General features: G+C 35.4%; 1 protein-coding gene across 1 annotated transcript in view; it reads right to left on the bottom strand.

Annotated features, from left to right (window-relative positions):
* Window positions 1-13,754, bottom strand: part of Dscam3 (Down syndrome cell adhesion molecule 3) — a 58,659-nt gene extending 44,905 nt beyond the window's left edge. Inside the window, exon 1 of the mRNA XM_018505003.1 lies at window positions 13,716-13,754. Coding sequence (XP_018360505.1) covers window positions 13,716-13,749 — 34 coding nt within the window. The 5' untranslated portion in view covers window positions 13,750-13,754. The remainder of the gene's footprint in view (window positions 1-13,715) is intronic.
* Between the last annotated feature and the right edge of the window lie 3,210 nt (window positions 13,755-16,964).

The following is a 16,964-nucleotide window of genomic DNA, read 5'->3' as shown; positions in this document are numbered from 1 at the left end:
AAGAATGACTATAAAAATGCACTATTTATCAATTATTGGAGAAATTATGGCCTATGGCCATCTTTTCCGTATGGCCATAATACCCTAGTTTACCCTAACCATAATATGAATATTTAATCTCGGAATATGTACAATTATCCGATTTATTTAAGACTGTATACACAGCGCAAATAAAACGCGATTTTCGGAAAATTGAGAATATTGAAAATGATATGGTAATATCATTACAGTATTTTATAATTATTAATTACTAAATCTTTAATGTAATTTATTTTATGATGTAACATAACTCTTTCATAATATAAAGCTTTTAACTAACTTTTTATGATATCTATTTTTTATGGATATTGAAGATTAAAACAAGAATTTTATATATTTTTTATACACAGAAAATTTTCTTTTAACATTTACTCTGAAAATTATAATAATTGTCGGATAACATAATATTTCGAAGAATTTTGTATGATTCTCACTAACTTATTAATATTTTTTTACAATAAAATATAAAATATATTTGATTAATTTTACTGAAAAGTATATACTAAAATTTTAATAATTATGTATAAAATGGAAATATGGAGGTAATAAATAAATACTGGTAGTAAATAATTACTGGTTGGAGGAGAACCATTAGAAGTATATATTCTGTGGAGAAGGTAGGGATTGTGTAGAGCATTATGTAAGGAAATGTTAGGAAAGGGATTGTTTGGAGAGGATATATATTAGGGGAGAATATATATATATATATATATATATATATAAAAAGAATTTTAAGAGGATATGGAAAGATAATTTAGATAGAGTGAAAGACAAGATATTAAGAAAAGATATAAGAAAATTATGGAAGGATGGAGATAACGAATTAAAAAATAGAAAAAAGAGGACTGAAAGGGAAAGCGAGCGGGAAGAAAGTATTTAGAATAAAGAATAAGAAAAGGAAGATGTAGGAATGTAAAGAGATAAACAGATAGAAGTGTATGTAGCGTAAGAATAAATAAACGGAAGTGCAATAGAAAAAAGTATTGTATAAGACTGTGGTAGTTTGAATACCAAAGATACGTGGAAAGAATAAATACAAACAAAGTTTAGGTATATAGATATATAGGTTAGTGTAGACGAAAAGATGGAATGATAGATGGATGTGAAGTAGTAAAATTTGTAAACCAAATCTTTCTTGCTTTATGTATGCTGGGGTGAACAAATTCTATTGTATTCTATTCTACTAAAAATTCGATAATTTTGAAATATGTTAAATAGTTTATGATTCTTTACTGTTTTAAATAGAATAGATGTGCTAAGTAGTAATAAACATATAAAATATATTTTATATCTTATATAAATTTTGCGAGACATCATATTTTCAAATTTCAGTTTGACTTATGTTCATTTCTATCAATATAGATTATCTTTAATTTTTTCTCGGTTTAATTTTCTCTTTATCCTTTTCTAATTCTTAGAACTAGAAAAAGATAAATCTACAGTGATAGAAACGGGCTTTAATTGTTCGTGATAATTTTACTATGTAACATGCTAATTAATCGGCTATGTGTCTAATCAAGTTCTTATTTTGATTAAAACATCATTAAAGTCTTTTAACGACGAACAGTGTACAACATCACCGACAGATAGATGCGACGAGTTCAATTTCTCGTTAGTAATAAAAACTGTCTAAAATAAAATAAAATAAAAATAAAAATAAAATATACAACATTCGAAATCGTTTATCGATCCACAAATTGGGTTTGTAAATGCGAGATGTACTTTAACAGTATAATTTTTGGTTTTGTGATCTGATAATTCGTGAAAATTATAAATGTATATGCCAAAATATAATAAAATAATAGCAATTAATCTGTATTATTATACATTTTACGAAATACATCGTAAATATTTTATAATATACCTTATAATAAGAATAATTTACAATTTATGTCGTAATTTTTATTAGTAGTTCATAAAATATTTTTGGTACATTTCAAAAATTCCTGTCATTACCAATAATATTTAATAGGTTGCCAAATTGTTCCACGTTTATTACATGGTAAAATTTGTAGTGAATTTTGCGGTAAAATATAATGAAAAATTCTCTTCTCTTTTCTGTATGTATACAGTGAGTGCAAAAAGTATTCATACATATTTTTAAAAAAAGCCTTATTTTTAAAAAGTAAATATTACTAACAATTTATTAATAAAGAATAAATTAGATTATATACTAAAAATTCTTTTTCATCTAAAAAGATGTATCTAATAATTAAAACCTATTATCTTAAAATAAGCGAAAATATAAAATTGTATTATTTGAAATGCATAAAAAGTATATTTATATAGTCGAAAAATTTAGTTTCTAAGATCAGGAACATGCAAAATTCTTTTGTTTATTATTTGTTTATTACTAGAATAGTATGTACTTATAATACAAAATTACTAATAAATGTCTCAACAATAGTTTCAACAAATAAAGCTTTTTAATAAACATTTCTCCTGTACGAATACTTTTTGTACTTACTGTAAAAGTGATCTATGAAAAAATAAGATAAAACACATTAGAAAATTTATTATTTTAGTCATATTTTTTACATATTTTTCACTCCTGAAATATTTTTCAAACATAATCTAAAATTTGTACTTGGCTTTTCTATTTCATGATTAAATATCATATAAAAAATGTTTAAACAATTTCTTAGATATGCATTTCGGAAATAAAAGATGAAATATTTTACTGTTATAGTATTAGTTACATTTATCCTTTATAAAACTAATTTTATTCTAACTTCAGAGCATTACTTTCTGATTTATTAATAACTTACCATATCACTTAAAATAAAGACAATAAAATATCGTGAGATTCATATAATGCTCATCATATATATGTAATATATATTACACTTGGAGTGCTTCATATAGCATTTGTATAATATTGTAATGATGTCAGATTTTACAGAAATACTCATTTTACCTTCCGCACAAATAAGTTAAATATATTTTCAATTAATCTATTAAATTCATTATGTTTCGAAATATAACATTTTATTCTCAAACATTCAGATAAAAATTATAAATTTGAGATAAATTATGAATCTAAGATACTTTTTGAAAGAGATAATTTACAGACATATCAGAAAGAAGTGTAAAAATACAAATTTTTAAATAAGTTTTTCTTAATTCCTGCAACTTATCTTCTGCACTGTTAAATTCATAATGTCGAATTATACTTAATTTGAGTTATTCTTAATCATTTTTATAGGTCGCTACTGCTATTACTAAATATATCATTATTTTAAAATAAAGCAATGCAAATAAATAATTTAACTTTATAAAATGTATTAAATTTGACTCAAATTTTATTTTTTATTTACTCAAGTATATACGCACGCGCACGCATTAATATAAATGTTATTTACTTTGAAACGGACTAATTTACGTTTTGATACGCATTATGAAAGTTCAAAATAACAAAATATTATTTAACTCAAAGAATTAGTTAGATTTACCATTGTGTTTCTTTAATATCTGTAATAGTGTAAATATAACGCGTATAAATTTTCAGAATATCTGCAAAAAAAAATCTAATACTAGCTAATACACTATATATATATGCTTTTAACGTTGTGCACAGCCTGAAAGATTTATAAAATTGTTTATATTAAAAGTGTTACATGTGAAATACGATGAAATACCCCTCACTCTTGACAGATACCAAACGCAACAAATTACAAAAAGGCGGAGCGTAAATACTTATTTCGTTCACCAACGTATTCAATCTTATCCGTCAAACATACATTAGCGGACGAGATGGAATTCCGTGGTCGGAACATAGAAGCGGAACGGACGTTTGCAGATTTGCGTTTGAAGGATTGCGTGATTATTGATATCGGCAAGTCGCATCTTTTCTCGCGCACCCATTTTCTGAGTAAGTACCAGGCGTTTGCGTCGTATTTGAGTGCGGCCGAGGGTTTTTGAAACGCGCTGCGAGCTTTTGATACCGAGCAGCTTGCGCCGAGCACCGAAAGGCGGAAAGAGAGCTCGAGAAGAACGGCGGAGAATCGGAAAAGCGGCAAAACGCGTTGCCGAGGAGCTTTGATATACGACCATTGGACCACTCTCTGCTATCCACCCTCTCGTCGCCGTATCTTTCTCCTCTTTCCTCTCCTCTCTCTCTCTCTCTGCCCCCGCATCCGTGACTACCAATAATCGAACGTTATTGCGTTACCTCGCCAAAGCACTTCCACGGTCGCGACACGTGCATTTGGAAGATAACGCGGCACGACTATACGCTCGTATATTCGTGTACACGCGCGCGCATGTAGAACCGTATTCGCGAATCGTATGCGGGAAATGCGATTCTTGTCGCGGCACACGCGCCATCGAACGAACAACGCTTACAAACTGCGAAACGTTTGGGGAACTCGACTTCACGATAGAATCGAAATAGTTGCGACGTGCTCAGCCACACGGAGTGAGTTCGGTGAGCGGACGACCGAATAAATCATTAATGAGATTTACGGTCGGCTTCATCAATCTTCGCCAAGACGGATAGCCTCCATTAATTTTGAACGGCATCTTTAACGCGATTTATTATTCCATTTGATCGGCGTTCATTTATTATAAGATCTGAATCTATTTTATCTTACGATTTCATTTATTTTCTCGTCACTTACTACGCGCGTCAGTAAGAAACATTATCGTACCGATATAAATCAGTATCCTTTCATATATTATATGTTTTTACATGAAATTAGGTATATATATTTCAGTGAACACTTGAACATATCGCTTGAAGCCGGCTTTAACAATTTATAGAGCGGGAGAAAAAGTGGCGTTCTTGAGTTACGGACTGCAGGAATTCGAATTGTGCCAGTAGCTTGATATTGCAGCTCGTCGGCGCGTATAGAATGTCTGCCTGCTATTGGTATACCAGTATCTTGCGTGACACGTCTGCGCGAAAATGGGAAGGCGCTTAGAGTTTGCGTGATATAAGTCAAGCGCGACGTATTTCGAATTTCGGATCTCTTAGAAAAATAAAACGAATTAATAATTAAAAACAAAAAAAATTTATTAAAAAAACCGATAAAACCGGTTTTACGAATTTGCACAACTCATGGAATTTCACGGAACTTTCAATTCTTTGATAAATTAAAAAAAAAAGAGATTGGAGTATATTATTTGTAAAATTTTTTGTGAAATGTTTGTGGCAAATAATTTAATTTACTAATATTTGTTTAATAGTATACTAATACAATCTATTATAACTGTACTCAGTATGGATGTACCTAAGTGTTGCTGAATCCATCTTTGAAGACTAGTGATCAGATACAAAATAGTAAACATTTCTGAATATTAATTGAAAATATGAGACGGTTTCAATATTTATATGCAATGAAAGTTTAATTATCCATGCAATTACCCAAACAACAAGAATAGAGGCCTTTCATATCAGCGGTACAGCAACATTATATGAAAACAATGGGCGCGTTCAAGTTTACAAAACGGCTAGCCTGCTCGCCGAGCAAATGAACATAATTGGTTGTTACTTATAGATCTAATTAATTATATACAATTGCTCGATAAGTATGCCTAGACGCTTTGTCGTTTCAAACTCGCCCATTGATTTCGTTAAAGTATCTAAAAATTTAATTAGATACAGATCTAAAAATAATTTCGTTGAACCAAAAATAAGTACGTAGGAGAAATCTCAAACATGATAAGCAATACTGCAAAAAGTTTCGACATTCTAGTAACCAGTTTGAACGTCCTACATACAAGAATCTCGAGCATGATGAGCAATGCTGCAAAAAGTTTTGGCATTCTAGCAACCAGTTTGATCGTCCTACATCATTATTTTGATGGTGTCTAGCAAAGACTATTTTTAGATCCGCCTCTATAGTTACATTTTTAGACGCTCCAGTAAAACTGTCCTTTCCGTGTATATGTATAATTTCTCTGTACAATAAAAAAAAAGGATGCTTCGTTTCTATCGGCGATTGGACGATAAAGGGACCGATTTAATATTCCTTTTGACGTAAGGGCTGCTCGTTTCGGATTCACGTGGCACAGCTTATCATTCAGAGAGCGGCGCGTCCACATATTCCTGCGAGCAGCAACGACGCGATTCACGTGATGCGACGAGACGCAACGCGACGCGACGCGACGCGACGCGACGGCGCACGTCGTCGAGTCGAGAACCCGGGGCTGGCTGTCTCGCAAATGTTTTCTTCGCGCGCACTCGGGGGTTATCGCACCCGCGATTATCAATTTTCTGGCACCACGACACTCGCGCTCACGTAGCCGTTGTCGTCGTCACGTTGGCGCGGCACGGTTCTCGGAAGCAAGCCCACGTTTGTTGTGTCGTGCTGACAGCCAGAACGAACTTTAACGTGCAATAACGAGCATTTGCGCCGACGTGGCGACGCGCTGCCTAACGCGGTTGCCGCACCGTGATGGATTAGATACGAGAACGACATATGACGGATACATCGCGAGGAAAATGTGTTTCGAATTGCGAATTGCTGACACGTAACGCGCGAAATATCTTCATATGCATTTGTCACTCGGAATTAGAAATTATTATTATTTACCGTTTCTCTCTATATAAAGTCAGATTCGTGAATTTCTTTTTATTTTTATAGTCAAAGCAGAAGTGCTGTCTAATAGAAAATGTCTGAATCTTAACTCTGCGGGACTGACGGTGGATCTACTGTGGATCCAATCTACAAATCTTTTGCCAATTTCGTACCTTTTCGTAACAAAATTTCAAACAATTCAATTCCCTTTGTTATCTATGTTACACCTGAAAATTTGGATTGTTTTTATTAATCCTTTGTCTGCAATCTGGATTTTTTTGACGCACAAACCAAATTTCATTATCGAACTCCGGAATGAAGGAGAGCGAAGTCCGGTTTCTCTTTCTAAAATATTTTGTTAAAAAATTATTTGTTAATGTAATTGTTAAAAGTAATCCCGAATTTTTCATATATTTTTGAAAGTTGAAACAGTAAAAAAATGGGAAATAGTAAAAAAGGCGGTGGGAGTAAAACTATGTGATTACAGATGGAGAGTTAAATGTATTTAGTATTCTTTTTTTACACAAACTATATCATTTTGATTCCTTGAAATTAATTAGCGCCTTTCAATTAACGTAAGTTAAATAGACTTTACAGACTCAACGTCAGTAACTATGTTACAGAATTTGGCGTTCAGTTCTGATTAATACCGACCATCCGATGAATTACTAATATTCAGTTAAGAATATGTTTCAAGCTACAGAGAGACTGTTTCTATAACGAAAAATTAATACAATTACAGACAGCTCTAATTTCAAAGACTTCCGTCAATTTGTTTTTTGTTTTGTTTTATGAAAAAAAGTATCTTTGTTTCGAAATTGCTTCGTAAAAATTCATTTCCCTGCCGCAAACGAAACGAGAATTTAACAAACTAGATATATTGCTTTTCCGGAGCTTTAAAACAATGGTGTGCAAAAACTCATGAATGCGAGTAACGCGATTCGTACTGGAAAATAGAAAGGAAGGAATGTGAGGAATCGTCGCGAGATGACAAGGAAAAATCGAAATCGAATCAACGTAATAGTAATGTCACGCGTGAAATTAGTTTTCGGCGCCATGCGACGTAATCCGATGAATATCGATCGATATCGGAAGATGCGCGCATTGCTCCATTCGTGGTAATTACCTCCGCGTATGTATCTATATACCAAGAAAATAATCGATACGAGATGTCTAATGCGAATCAGAGAAGTTTAAATGGAAGCTAATTTTCTCTCATATACGGTTCATAATCTTCTTGAATGCACTTTATCCTTTTCTATTTTACAATAATTAGATGTATGTGTTCGCAAAATAAGCTTTTAATATAATCACTGCTGCTATTATACATATTACATGTTAATGCGTGTTAATATATGTTTACGTCGATATCCGCGCTCAAAGCAAAAATATTTTACAGCCAGCATATATCAGACAAACATGCAACTTTATATATAATTATATTAAATATGAATAAGAGAAAAATATTAAAATATTCTATTTCAGCAAATATAAATATAGATATTTTACATTTATATGTATAAGTATTTACATATATTGAGTGTTCGCTAAGATACTAGATACAAAATCGGAATATAATATTTGCGTTAACAATAAACATTATACATGATATGTTATAATAGGAGAGAATTGCCGAATTTATCCTGGTCACCTAAATCATACCTCATCAATATTTTATATTAATGAAAATATTTAAGAAATATGGAAAAAATATAAGAAATATGTAATGTAGATAAAAAAGCATATTAAAAATGTTTCTTGTTTTATGAATGTTAGCAGTATTTTAAAAGATATATCTGATATTAATTTTTTATCAATTTATGTAACTGATAGTGTAATCATGCAATTTTATTTTATGTATTTATGTATTTTCATAAAAAAGGTTTATTGTAGAATATTTTGTATTTATTGTACATATTTGCAATCATTATAAAGAATAAATCGATATTTTTATATCTTCCTAATAAATCATATACTTACTACCACAAAATAAGACTGCCAATAATAAAACTAATCAAGCCAGTTTTACTTCAATGTCTTTATTTTTTCGTTAAGAAATATGTAATGTAGATAAAAAAGCATATTAAAAATGTTTCTTGTTTTATGAATGTTAGCAGTATTTTAAAAGATATATCTGATATTAATTTTTTATCAATTTATGTAACTGATAGTGTAATCATGCAATTTTATTTTATGTATTTTTGTATTTTCATAAAAAAGGTTTATTGTAGAATATTTTGTATTTATTGTATATATTTGCAATTATTATAAAGAATAAATCGATATTTTTATATCTTCCTAATAAGTCATATACTTACTACCACAAAATAAGACTGCCAATAATAAAACTAATAATCAAGCCAGTTTTACTTCAATGTCTTTATTTTTTCGTTATTGTTATTTAATAATTATTACATACTTGATCTTTTAATAAATTGTTAAAATTAGTTAATGATTTATTAATTTTATAATTTTAATTATTTTCATTCATAAATTAAATACTTTCAAAGGAGATACGATTTAGAAGATCTACAGAGAGAGATACGATTTAGGCGACTAGTTGTCTCAATACTCTCAATCATACTTTTTGCAACGTGTTACAAAAAGACTTGTAGCAAATTTTATTTGTTATTGGGAAAGTTGAATATGCAATAATAAGTAACATCAAGTTACAAGTTACAAATGTTCAATCAATATACCAAACGGAAAATATAATAAAAGCTAGTTTAAATGGTACGCATTCGGCAACTCTCTTGTATAATACATAGACCAAAAATTGCAACGATAACAAGTTTGAAACAGTTTCGAAACAAGTTTAAACAATTCTGAAACAATTGGTACAAATTGCATTCAAATGCAATGCTTGTGGCTAACACGGCAATGCTTTATTTTTATTACCTGTATTATTATTTCTGTTATTATCGATACCATTATATATGATTTGTCATTTAATTAACTGTGCATTCTAATAATAATAATGTTATGCAGTTATTCTTGGTTTTTGTGCACAAATGGCGGTGCACCTTACAAATTGAATGATTGAAAATATATATTGGTACTTCTGTAGTAATATTTACACGTGTCGAAATTCCATTTCCATTGGTTCTCGTCAGATCCGCTATTCGATTATCATACTCTATTGGATGGTGATCTCATTGGTTGCATTATCCCTGATATCGATTTCCACGATCAAATATAGGAATTCGCTTTTCAGTTGGAATCGGGATGATCAGAAGTAGAATGGAACTGTATCGATAAATAACCGATGAAATATTTGTAAGTAATTCGATCTCTTTGTGTTACTTGAAGATATTAAGAGGGATAGTGGATAAATTACTACACTATATTTCTAGAAACTTTTGTAATAAACTTATGTAATAATTAAAACCGATTAATGTATGTGTTAATAAACTTGATTTTCGAACAAATATACGATTATAAATTATTCCGCGCAAAAATAAATATAGATTTAATGGTCGTTTGCCAACATATTCGCCCTATGCTTTCAATCACCATGATCAATATTCGCTATCAATGTCCCTACCGAAAATGCCGTTCGATTGTCAGTATCCTTAATAATGAAATTTGTTATGCCTGGCAGCCATACGTTTCGCCGTGCGGTCTGGAGTAAATATTAAGCATATATTTTAACGCCCCTGGCAACGCGCCCTGTGTGGTCCCCACGGTTCGCTAAAATCCCGACGTCACAAATGCGGTATGTAGCACGGTGGCCGATGGCGCGACCGTTGCTGCTCCAAAATCGATTTTGTCGAAATCGAATGGTCAAAATGCAACCCAGCTCCGTCCGCTTTTACGACGTAACTAGATGCGTCGAAACCATTTGTGACATGTTATTTCTCGGTTTTTTTTTTTGTTTCCGAGTAAAGCACAGAGAAGCGTACATTTCACACCGAGGTACGATTTTTCAATTCGCGTGACAGCCACGTTGTTTAAATAACATCAAAAACATTAGTGACGAACTAAACGAGAGAAACGAGCTCTCCCTTCGCATAATGGGTTTAATATAATATTCACGACGGTAATCCGTGGTGTCTTTCATCAGGTTTCCGCATTCGTGATAAATTTAATCTTCAACGCTTTGTAACGAGGGCTCGTATAACGCACGCGTCCCAAAATGAAGAAAAAGAGGTATGGGAGAAACGATTCTAAAGGATAATATAGAAACGCAAGCATTAGAGCTACGTATGGATAAGAGCTTTTTGTCAGGAATATTCATTGGCACGATTTTCATGTGCCGATGAAATGAACTTCCGCGATAAAGTTATCGTTGCATACGTGGAGTAGATCGCGTCCAGTGTCTAGTCTCCCTCCAGTTACAGAATCGTGCAAACCGTGATGTCAAAAGTATCACTCAATCTTCGATCTTCGACCATCGCCGGCGGATATATAACGACGTTGTATTAATATTGATAATTTCTTCAAAGATTTTCTAAAAAATATTTTTATTGTGGTATTTACTCTTTTTCCATATACTATTTTTACAAAATTATTCTATAGAGTTACTACATTTGCACTTTATCCACCTCCGTATTTGATTTGCGTTTGATATATCACCGTCAATAACAGTCGCCTCTCTACGTTTACAAAAAAAAAAAAGAGGAAAAAGAATATTACACATTTTTACGTCAATCTAAAGCAAAACCATGTTGTTATTCATCACCATTTATTTGATCCATTACGATGGAATATCGGTCGGTCACCGATCGTCGATGACCCCGAGCGAACGTGTTAGCCGGTGAATGTTATAGCGACCGTTGTATCTTTCAACGATAAAACAAAAATCAGGACATCCGTGTCATGCTGCCTATCCATCCTGGCTCACCGAACGTAGCCTTCATTTCGAGATAAATAATTCCATCCAACCGGCGAACGATTCACGCCATTCCGGATTCAGTGATAAATGAGTAGTACGAATGGAAAGGAAGGAGGGTCTTATGCATTTACGTGCATGTATTATTATTATGTACTTTTACGTGATTTCTCTCTCCGTCTCACTCCAGATTTTAGCCGTGTAGCGTCCGTTTTACATTATCATTTCAGTGCGTGGTTATTCCGCAACGATTATGTGAGATTAACTCACGTTTGCGTGAGATTACAACAGATCTTCACATATTCCCGTATTTTAATGAACATTTTCCGAATTACGTTTACGCTTTAACCTAATTAAAACTACTTTTTTACGCTGCCCGTACGTTTCGCGTAATCAGTTCTTTTCTTTTTGTTGAGATATTTTGTCGTGTATTTTTTAGGATTAAGAGAGCTTGGTATTGGATTGCATAAATGTAAAGTCGGGAAAGAAACTCGTCAAAGTAATGATCTATCTCGCCCGGACGTCCACCTTTGCTTCACATGCGGGTAGGGTATTGAAAATCGCGATACAGGGACACGCGGACGCGAGAGGAAGCGAGAGGAAGCGAGAGAGGGATCGAGAGTGAGGGACCGATGTGGTGAGAGGTGGTGAGAGGGCGAGTATCGCGATACTCCATCGGACAGAAATCGATACAGGGACGGCCGGGGTAACCGGGTGCGAGGGGGGACGGGTTGCCTGCCGGGGGTTTCTGTATTTTTCGTGAAAGCATTACGAACTCGTCCGCAAATATCTCCGGCGCATGGCTCTCAGCTATGCTCGAGGATTTGCGCGACAGCTCCCGATGGCCGGCTCTCCTCCGCGAGTTGCCGATGCTACCGACAGGTATCGAATTTCATTCCGAAACTAATTCCCGATGTGTCGAAGATCGACGCGTCTCTCCCCCCCTCTCTCTCTCTCTCTCTCTTCTATTATCAACGAAGCGATGGAAAGATGTATTATAGCCGAGGCAAGTCACCCCGACAATTTCTGACACATTTTTCCGAGATGTCGGACTAATCGTCTAGATAGATCCCTTCCCGTCACGTCATCGTGTTCCATCTTTCACAGTTTCGCAACTGTTACATTTTTGAAAACGGCCGATCGACGTTTTATCGTGGGAAAGGAAATTTCTCCACTCTCTTGGTGTCGAATGAGAACCACCGTGCTCTTCGCCACGTAGTGTTGGCAGAGTGCTCGTGATCGATTACTCGTCATCCGCGCGCGATGTCCCGAGTTCGACGCCCACCCGCCCACTGCCAAACCAAACGTATTCCTTCCTTTTTTCCTCCACTCTGTTTTTCCCGCTCCTGCTCTCGCATTCGTCCTCGCTCCTACTTTCCACGTGGTCATCGACCGTGGACCTACGTCGGCATCGTGCGCGGACGTAGATGCTCGCCGCGAACGGACGCGTTTTTCGCCTTTTTCGCCTTTTTCGCCTTTTTCGCCTTTTTCGCCTTTCTTTCCACGGCCGCGGCCCCAGGCAAGGGCCGGGTTATTCTGCAAGTTCACGGAGCGTCAAATCGAAGTCACTTTCCCCAAACGCCTCTTCTCGCTTCGATGGAGACTGCGAATTTTATTTTGTCCTTTACACACATTCGTGTGTGCCTGGAGAATGGAAATGCGGTGACTCAATTCGAACACTCATTCCATTCGAAGACTCATTTAAAGCTGTGGTAACATTAGTTTTCTCTATCGTGGAATACAAAATTTTCAGGAGATACAATATCGATATTGTACTTGCCGAAAATTTTGTTCAAGTCTTGAAATTTCCATTTTTGCTTACAATATATATAACGCAAAGTTATTTCTCTTTTACCTTACATTTATTCATATTGTGAAACTGAACATAAGAAACAATTTTGTCACAATTGAACAATTCGTTGAACAATTCATGAAACGATTGTTGAATAAACGAGTTTGCCTTTACTTATTTGTATATACTGCGATGCTATTTCCGCAAGCAATTTTATTTTCTTTACACGAATATGAGACAGTTTTATTAACTGTAAAATAAGACACGAGAGAAATTTCCAGTTTGCGAACCGTTTTATTTCCTCAACATTGCGGAATAACTCATTGTTGCAAAGGGGAGAGCGTTGCCGGACCGAAGTTTATAACAAGTGGGACTTGCTACCAAAGTTTTGCCGGGACTTTTAGATATATTCTTCGCGTGAAAGTCCATCTAAAATTGTAGATCCTACATTAACGACTCCAAGTCAACGCCGAAGAACCCCGACGCTTCTTCCAAATTACTTGGCGAGAAGTACAGTATTTTATAAACTTACCGGTCAGTAGGAGCAGCAATAATGTCGAATCCATTCCCAAAACCCTGAGTATATCCGGATAGAATCAGTTCAACACATTCTTGAAACTTTCCTGAAACACAGTGAATGAATTAGAACGATAAGCTTTTAATTCAAAGTATCTGTCAATCAATAATTGAACAACGCAAAATTGGAGAGAAGCTAAACGAATTCTAATCCGCTAATATTATAGATATGTATTTCCGAACAGAATTCTACTTTTAACTATGATCGCTTTATTATTCGTTAAAATACACATCGACGATTATAGTTTATTGGGATTCTTTCTCTCTTCTCTCTCAGCGTGATTATAGCGCGGTTTGGGGATTATAGCGTCGAGTAACAATTACTACAATCACATGCAACTAGACAGTTGACGGAACTATGATAAAACGCTTGGTTTGCACGTCGTCAGGAACATATGTAGCGCGTTGCATCAAATGGTCACGGTTCGGACGCGGGTCGATGGCCAAAGTCGGACAGGACAGTGGTAAAGAGCAGAAAGGTAGAATCCGCCGTGGGGGTTGGTCGGACGAAACGCGTTTCGCTCGGGACGAGAGCGTCAGTAGAATTCAGGACAGAGGGAATTGCGTGGAGGGATAACGGGGAAAGGGGAAGGAGAACGTTCCCGTACCGGAAGTGCAACGGCGGCCATTTTTCACGGCGCGGACGTCCGTTTCCGGTCCACGATCACCACGAAATACAAACAAAAATGGCAAACTCGGGGCGAAGACGAGGGCGGGACGAGCAGGAGGTCCGGGAGATACGGAGCGAAAGAGGAAAATGGGAAAGACGGAAATCAAGTGCCGAGAGACAGAGGGGGCCGCGACGCGGAAAAAGGACGACCGGCTTGACGACACGACGGTGGTCCCTGTCGTCCAATGGGTTTCCCCTTTTCTATTTTTTTTTCCCTCCTTTTTTCCGCCGCTCCCTTTTCCATTCTCGACGCTACTATGTCCGTGTTACACGTGTAGAATACTCTTCGATCATACGATATCTTTAAGATTCTTTTTAGCTCTAAAAAGCTTCCTTTGTTCCTTCAAGCGAGATCGAATTTTTATGATACTTAGTACCAGATGTGTATTGGCAAGTTATAGATTTTATATACATTCATCACACAGCTGTTTGGATGAGTTACACTTTAATCAGTATCGCCTCTGACGCTAAATCTTTAAAGTCACGAAAGAATGAAAGGAGAAATAGGAAGAATAAAACGGTCTTAAACATCAAATATTAACTTTAATCTCACTTTAATAGATTTTTCCTTCTTTTCTAAGATAAAAAGACCGAAGAAGAGTGAATTAAACTGCGGTCAAAGTGAACTTATATTACGTTCATAATAACGCAACGTAGGAAATCAAACGACGACACATGATTAGCGGATAAATGCATTTTAATCTACTATAACGAAAAAGAAAGGAGGATAATCGACTTGAGCGGTAATAATCTGAGTTCTGCGGATATAAGGTAGTCGTCTTTGCCGTTCGACGCCAAGGGGAACACCCGGCATCCTTGCCAATCTCCGCCCTTGCCGTTCTCAATTTCCATCGCTCTCCTCGTATAATAAAGCCTCTTTGTCTTCTCTCTGTTACGGCGACGTGGTCTCTCTTTTCGCGGTTCACCACCGCCGAGAAACGGGAATGGAAATTTAGTTTTCTAGGACGGGGCACGTCTTCGGACCGGATGATTATCGTAACGGACGACAAGGACGAATGAGCTCAACGTAACTTGGCACCAATCTGAGCACAAACGAGCTTTTGAAGTTCACCATGGATATCATAACCTGAGCTTATCGGAAAGATTAAAGCAGGCGAATATGGGAATTGTGGGTTCTTATCTTTATCGAAAACTTGGCAAGTCCGTTATTTGTCTTCCCATTCAATTTCTAAACTAAAGTACGTGGGCAGTTTGATAAATCAGTGACTTTTTCATTTTTTTATTTTAATCAAAATTTGACTTATTTTTCAACATAGTTTCTGTTCAAAAAGTTACTTATCAAAGTTACTTATCAAACTGCTCACGTATTCCTGATCAGATTCACACAAAGGGACTTTTGCAGTTTAACTGATCGCGCAGATTCTCAATTCTCGATAATGTTGAAAATCTAAAACGTTAAAACACTACATATACGAGTTTCCAATTATATCATCGGCAAACTCGTACTGATAAACTTCAGGACTTTAATGTCAATTTTATTTATATACATAATAAGATTTTGTCATTATTTTCTTAGTGAGTCTTGCAAAAATGACGTGGCATCTAATTCATTGAATAGTTACTAATTTTCGATTTTCGGGGGGGGGGAGGGCGATTCGGTAAGCTGGCACGAGCAATTCCGCAGAAGTTGAATGGCCGTGCGCGCGCGAACAGTAAGACAAGGACGGGCAAGAGTTATGCATTATGATTCGCTCCGTTCTCTCCCTTGTAACCCTCCAGCGCCAACCTAATAACGTCACTTGTTGCACGAGCCCCCCTGACCTCCACACTAACCCCGGCGGGTTTTCTCTCTCGCTTCGTCTTGCGCGAAACTATCGCCCATCCGGCACGGGAAAGTCCCGTCTCAAGGATACCACCCCGTCTTATGAATTTCATTTATCTCGAGCGCCCGCCGTGAACGCACGCGCGCACATAAACTGTGCGTCGAATTTGCTGCTTCGTGCGTGAGTACACGTACGTGTTACACTCAAGCATACGAGGGGGTAATCACTAGCTGAAATATTGTCCCACAGATTATATGACATCATATGATTTCATTTGATTACAAATAATTTTTTTTACTACATATAAAGTCATTTGGTGAAATGTACGAATTTGTCTGGAGACACTAGTAGTGTCTCGGCGCTAAGCTACGCGCAGCGACACTTCTATGGCTACTTTACGCGAGCTGGCGAGTTGCCAGGGATTGAGACTATTGGATCTCAATAAGGGCTGAACTTATTTTAATATTACACAATGATTTATCGTAGTTGCATATGTAATTATATCGGATTATACGTAGAGATTTCATATGAATTTTATGGAGGAAAGTCGCCGATACTATAACATACTCCTAAAGTGATACCTCCTTATTTCTCAGAAATTAACTATTGCACTTTATTAATACTAATAAAATCGTGATCTGTTTAGCTAATTAAAGAAGTACAAACTCATAATTCATATATTTGTGGCTTATTTCTATACCAAATCAGCTAAAAACCAATTCTATGAATCCGAGAAGAAAATTCTTACGGT

The sequence above is a fragment of the Trachymyrmex cornetzi genome, unplaced genomic scaffold (assembly GCF_001594075.2).
Source record: "Trachymyrmex cornetzi isolate Tcor2-1 unplaced genomic scaffold, Tcor1.1 scaffold1051, whole genome shotgun sequence".
Taxonomy (NCBI): Eukaryota; Metazoa; Arthropoda; class Insecta; order Hymenoptera; family Formicidae; genus Trachymyrmex; species Trachymyrmex cornetzi.
This window is presented reverse-complemented; position numbering and strand designations above follow the sequence as displayed.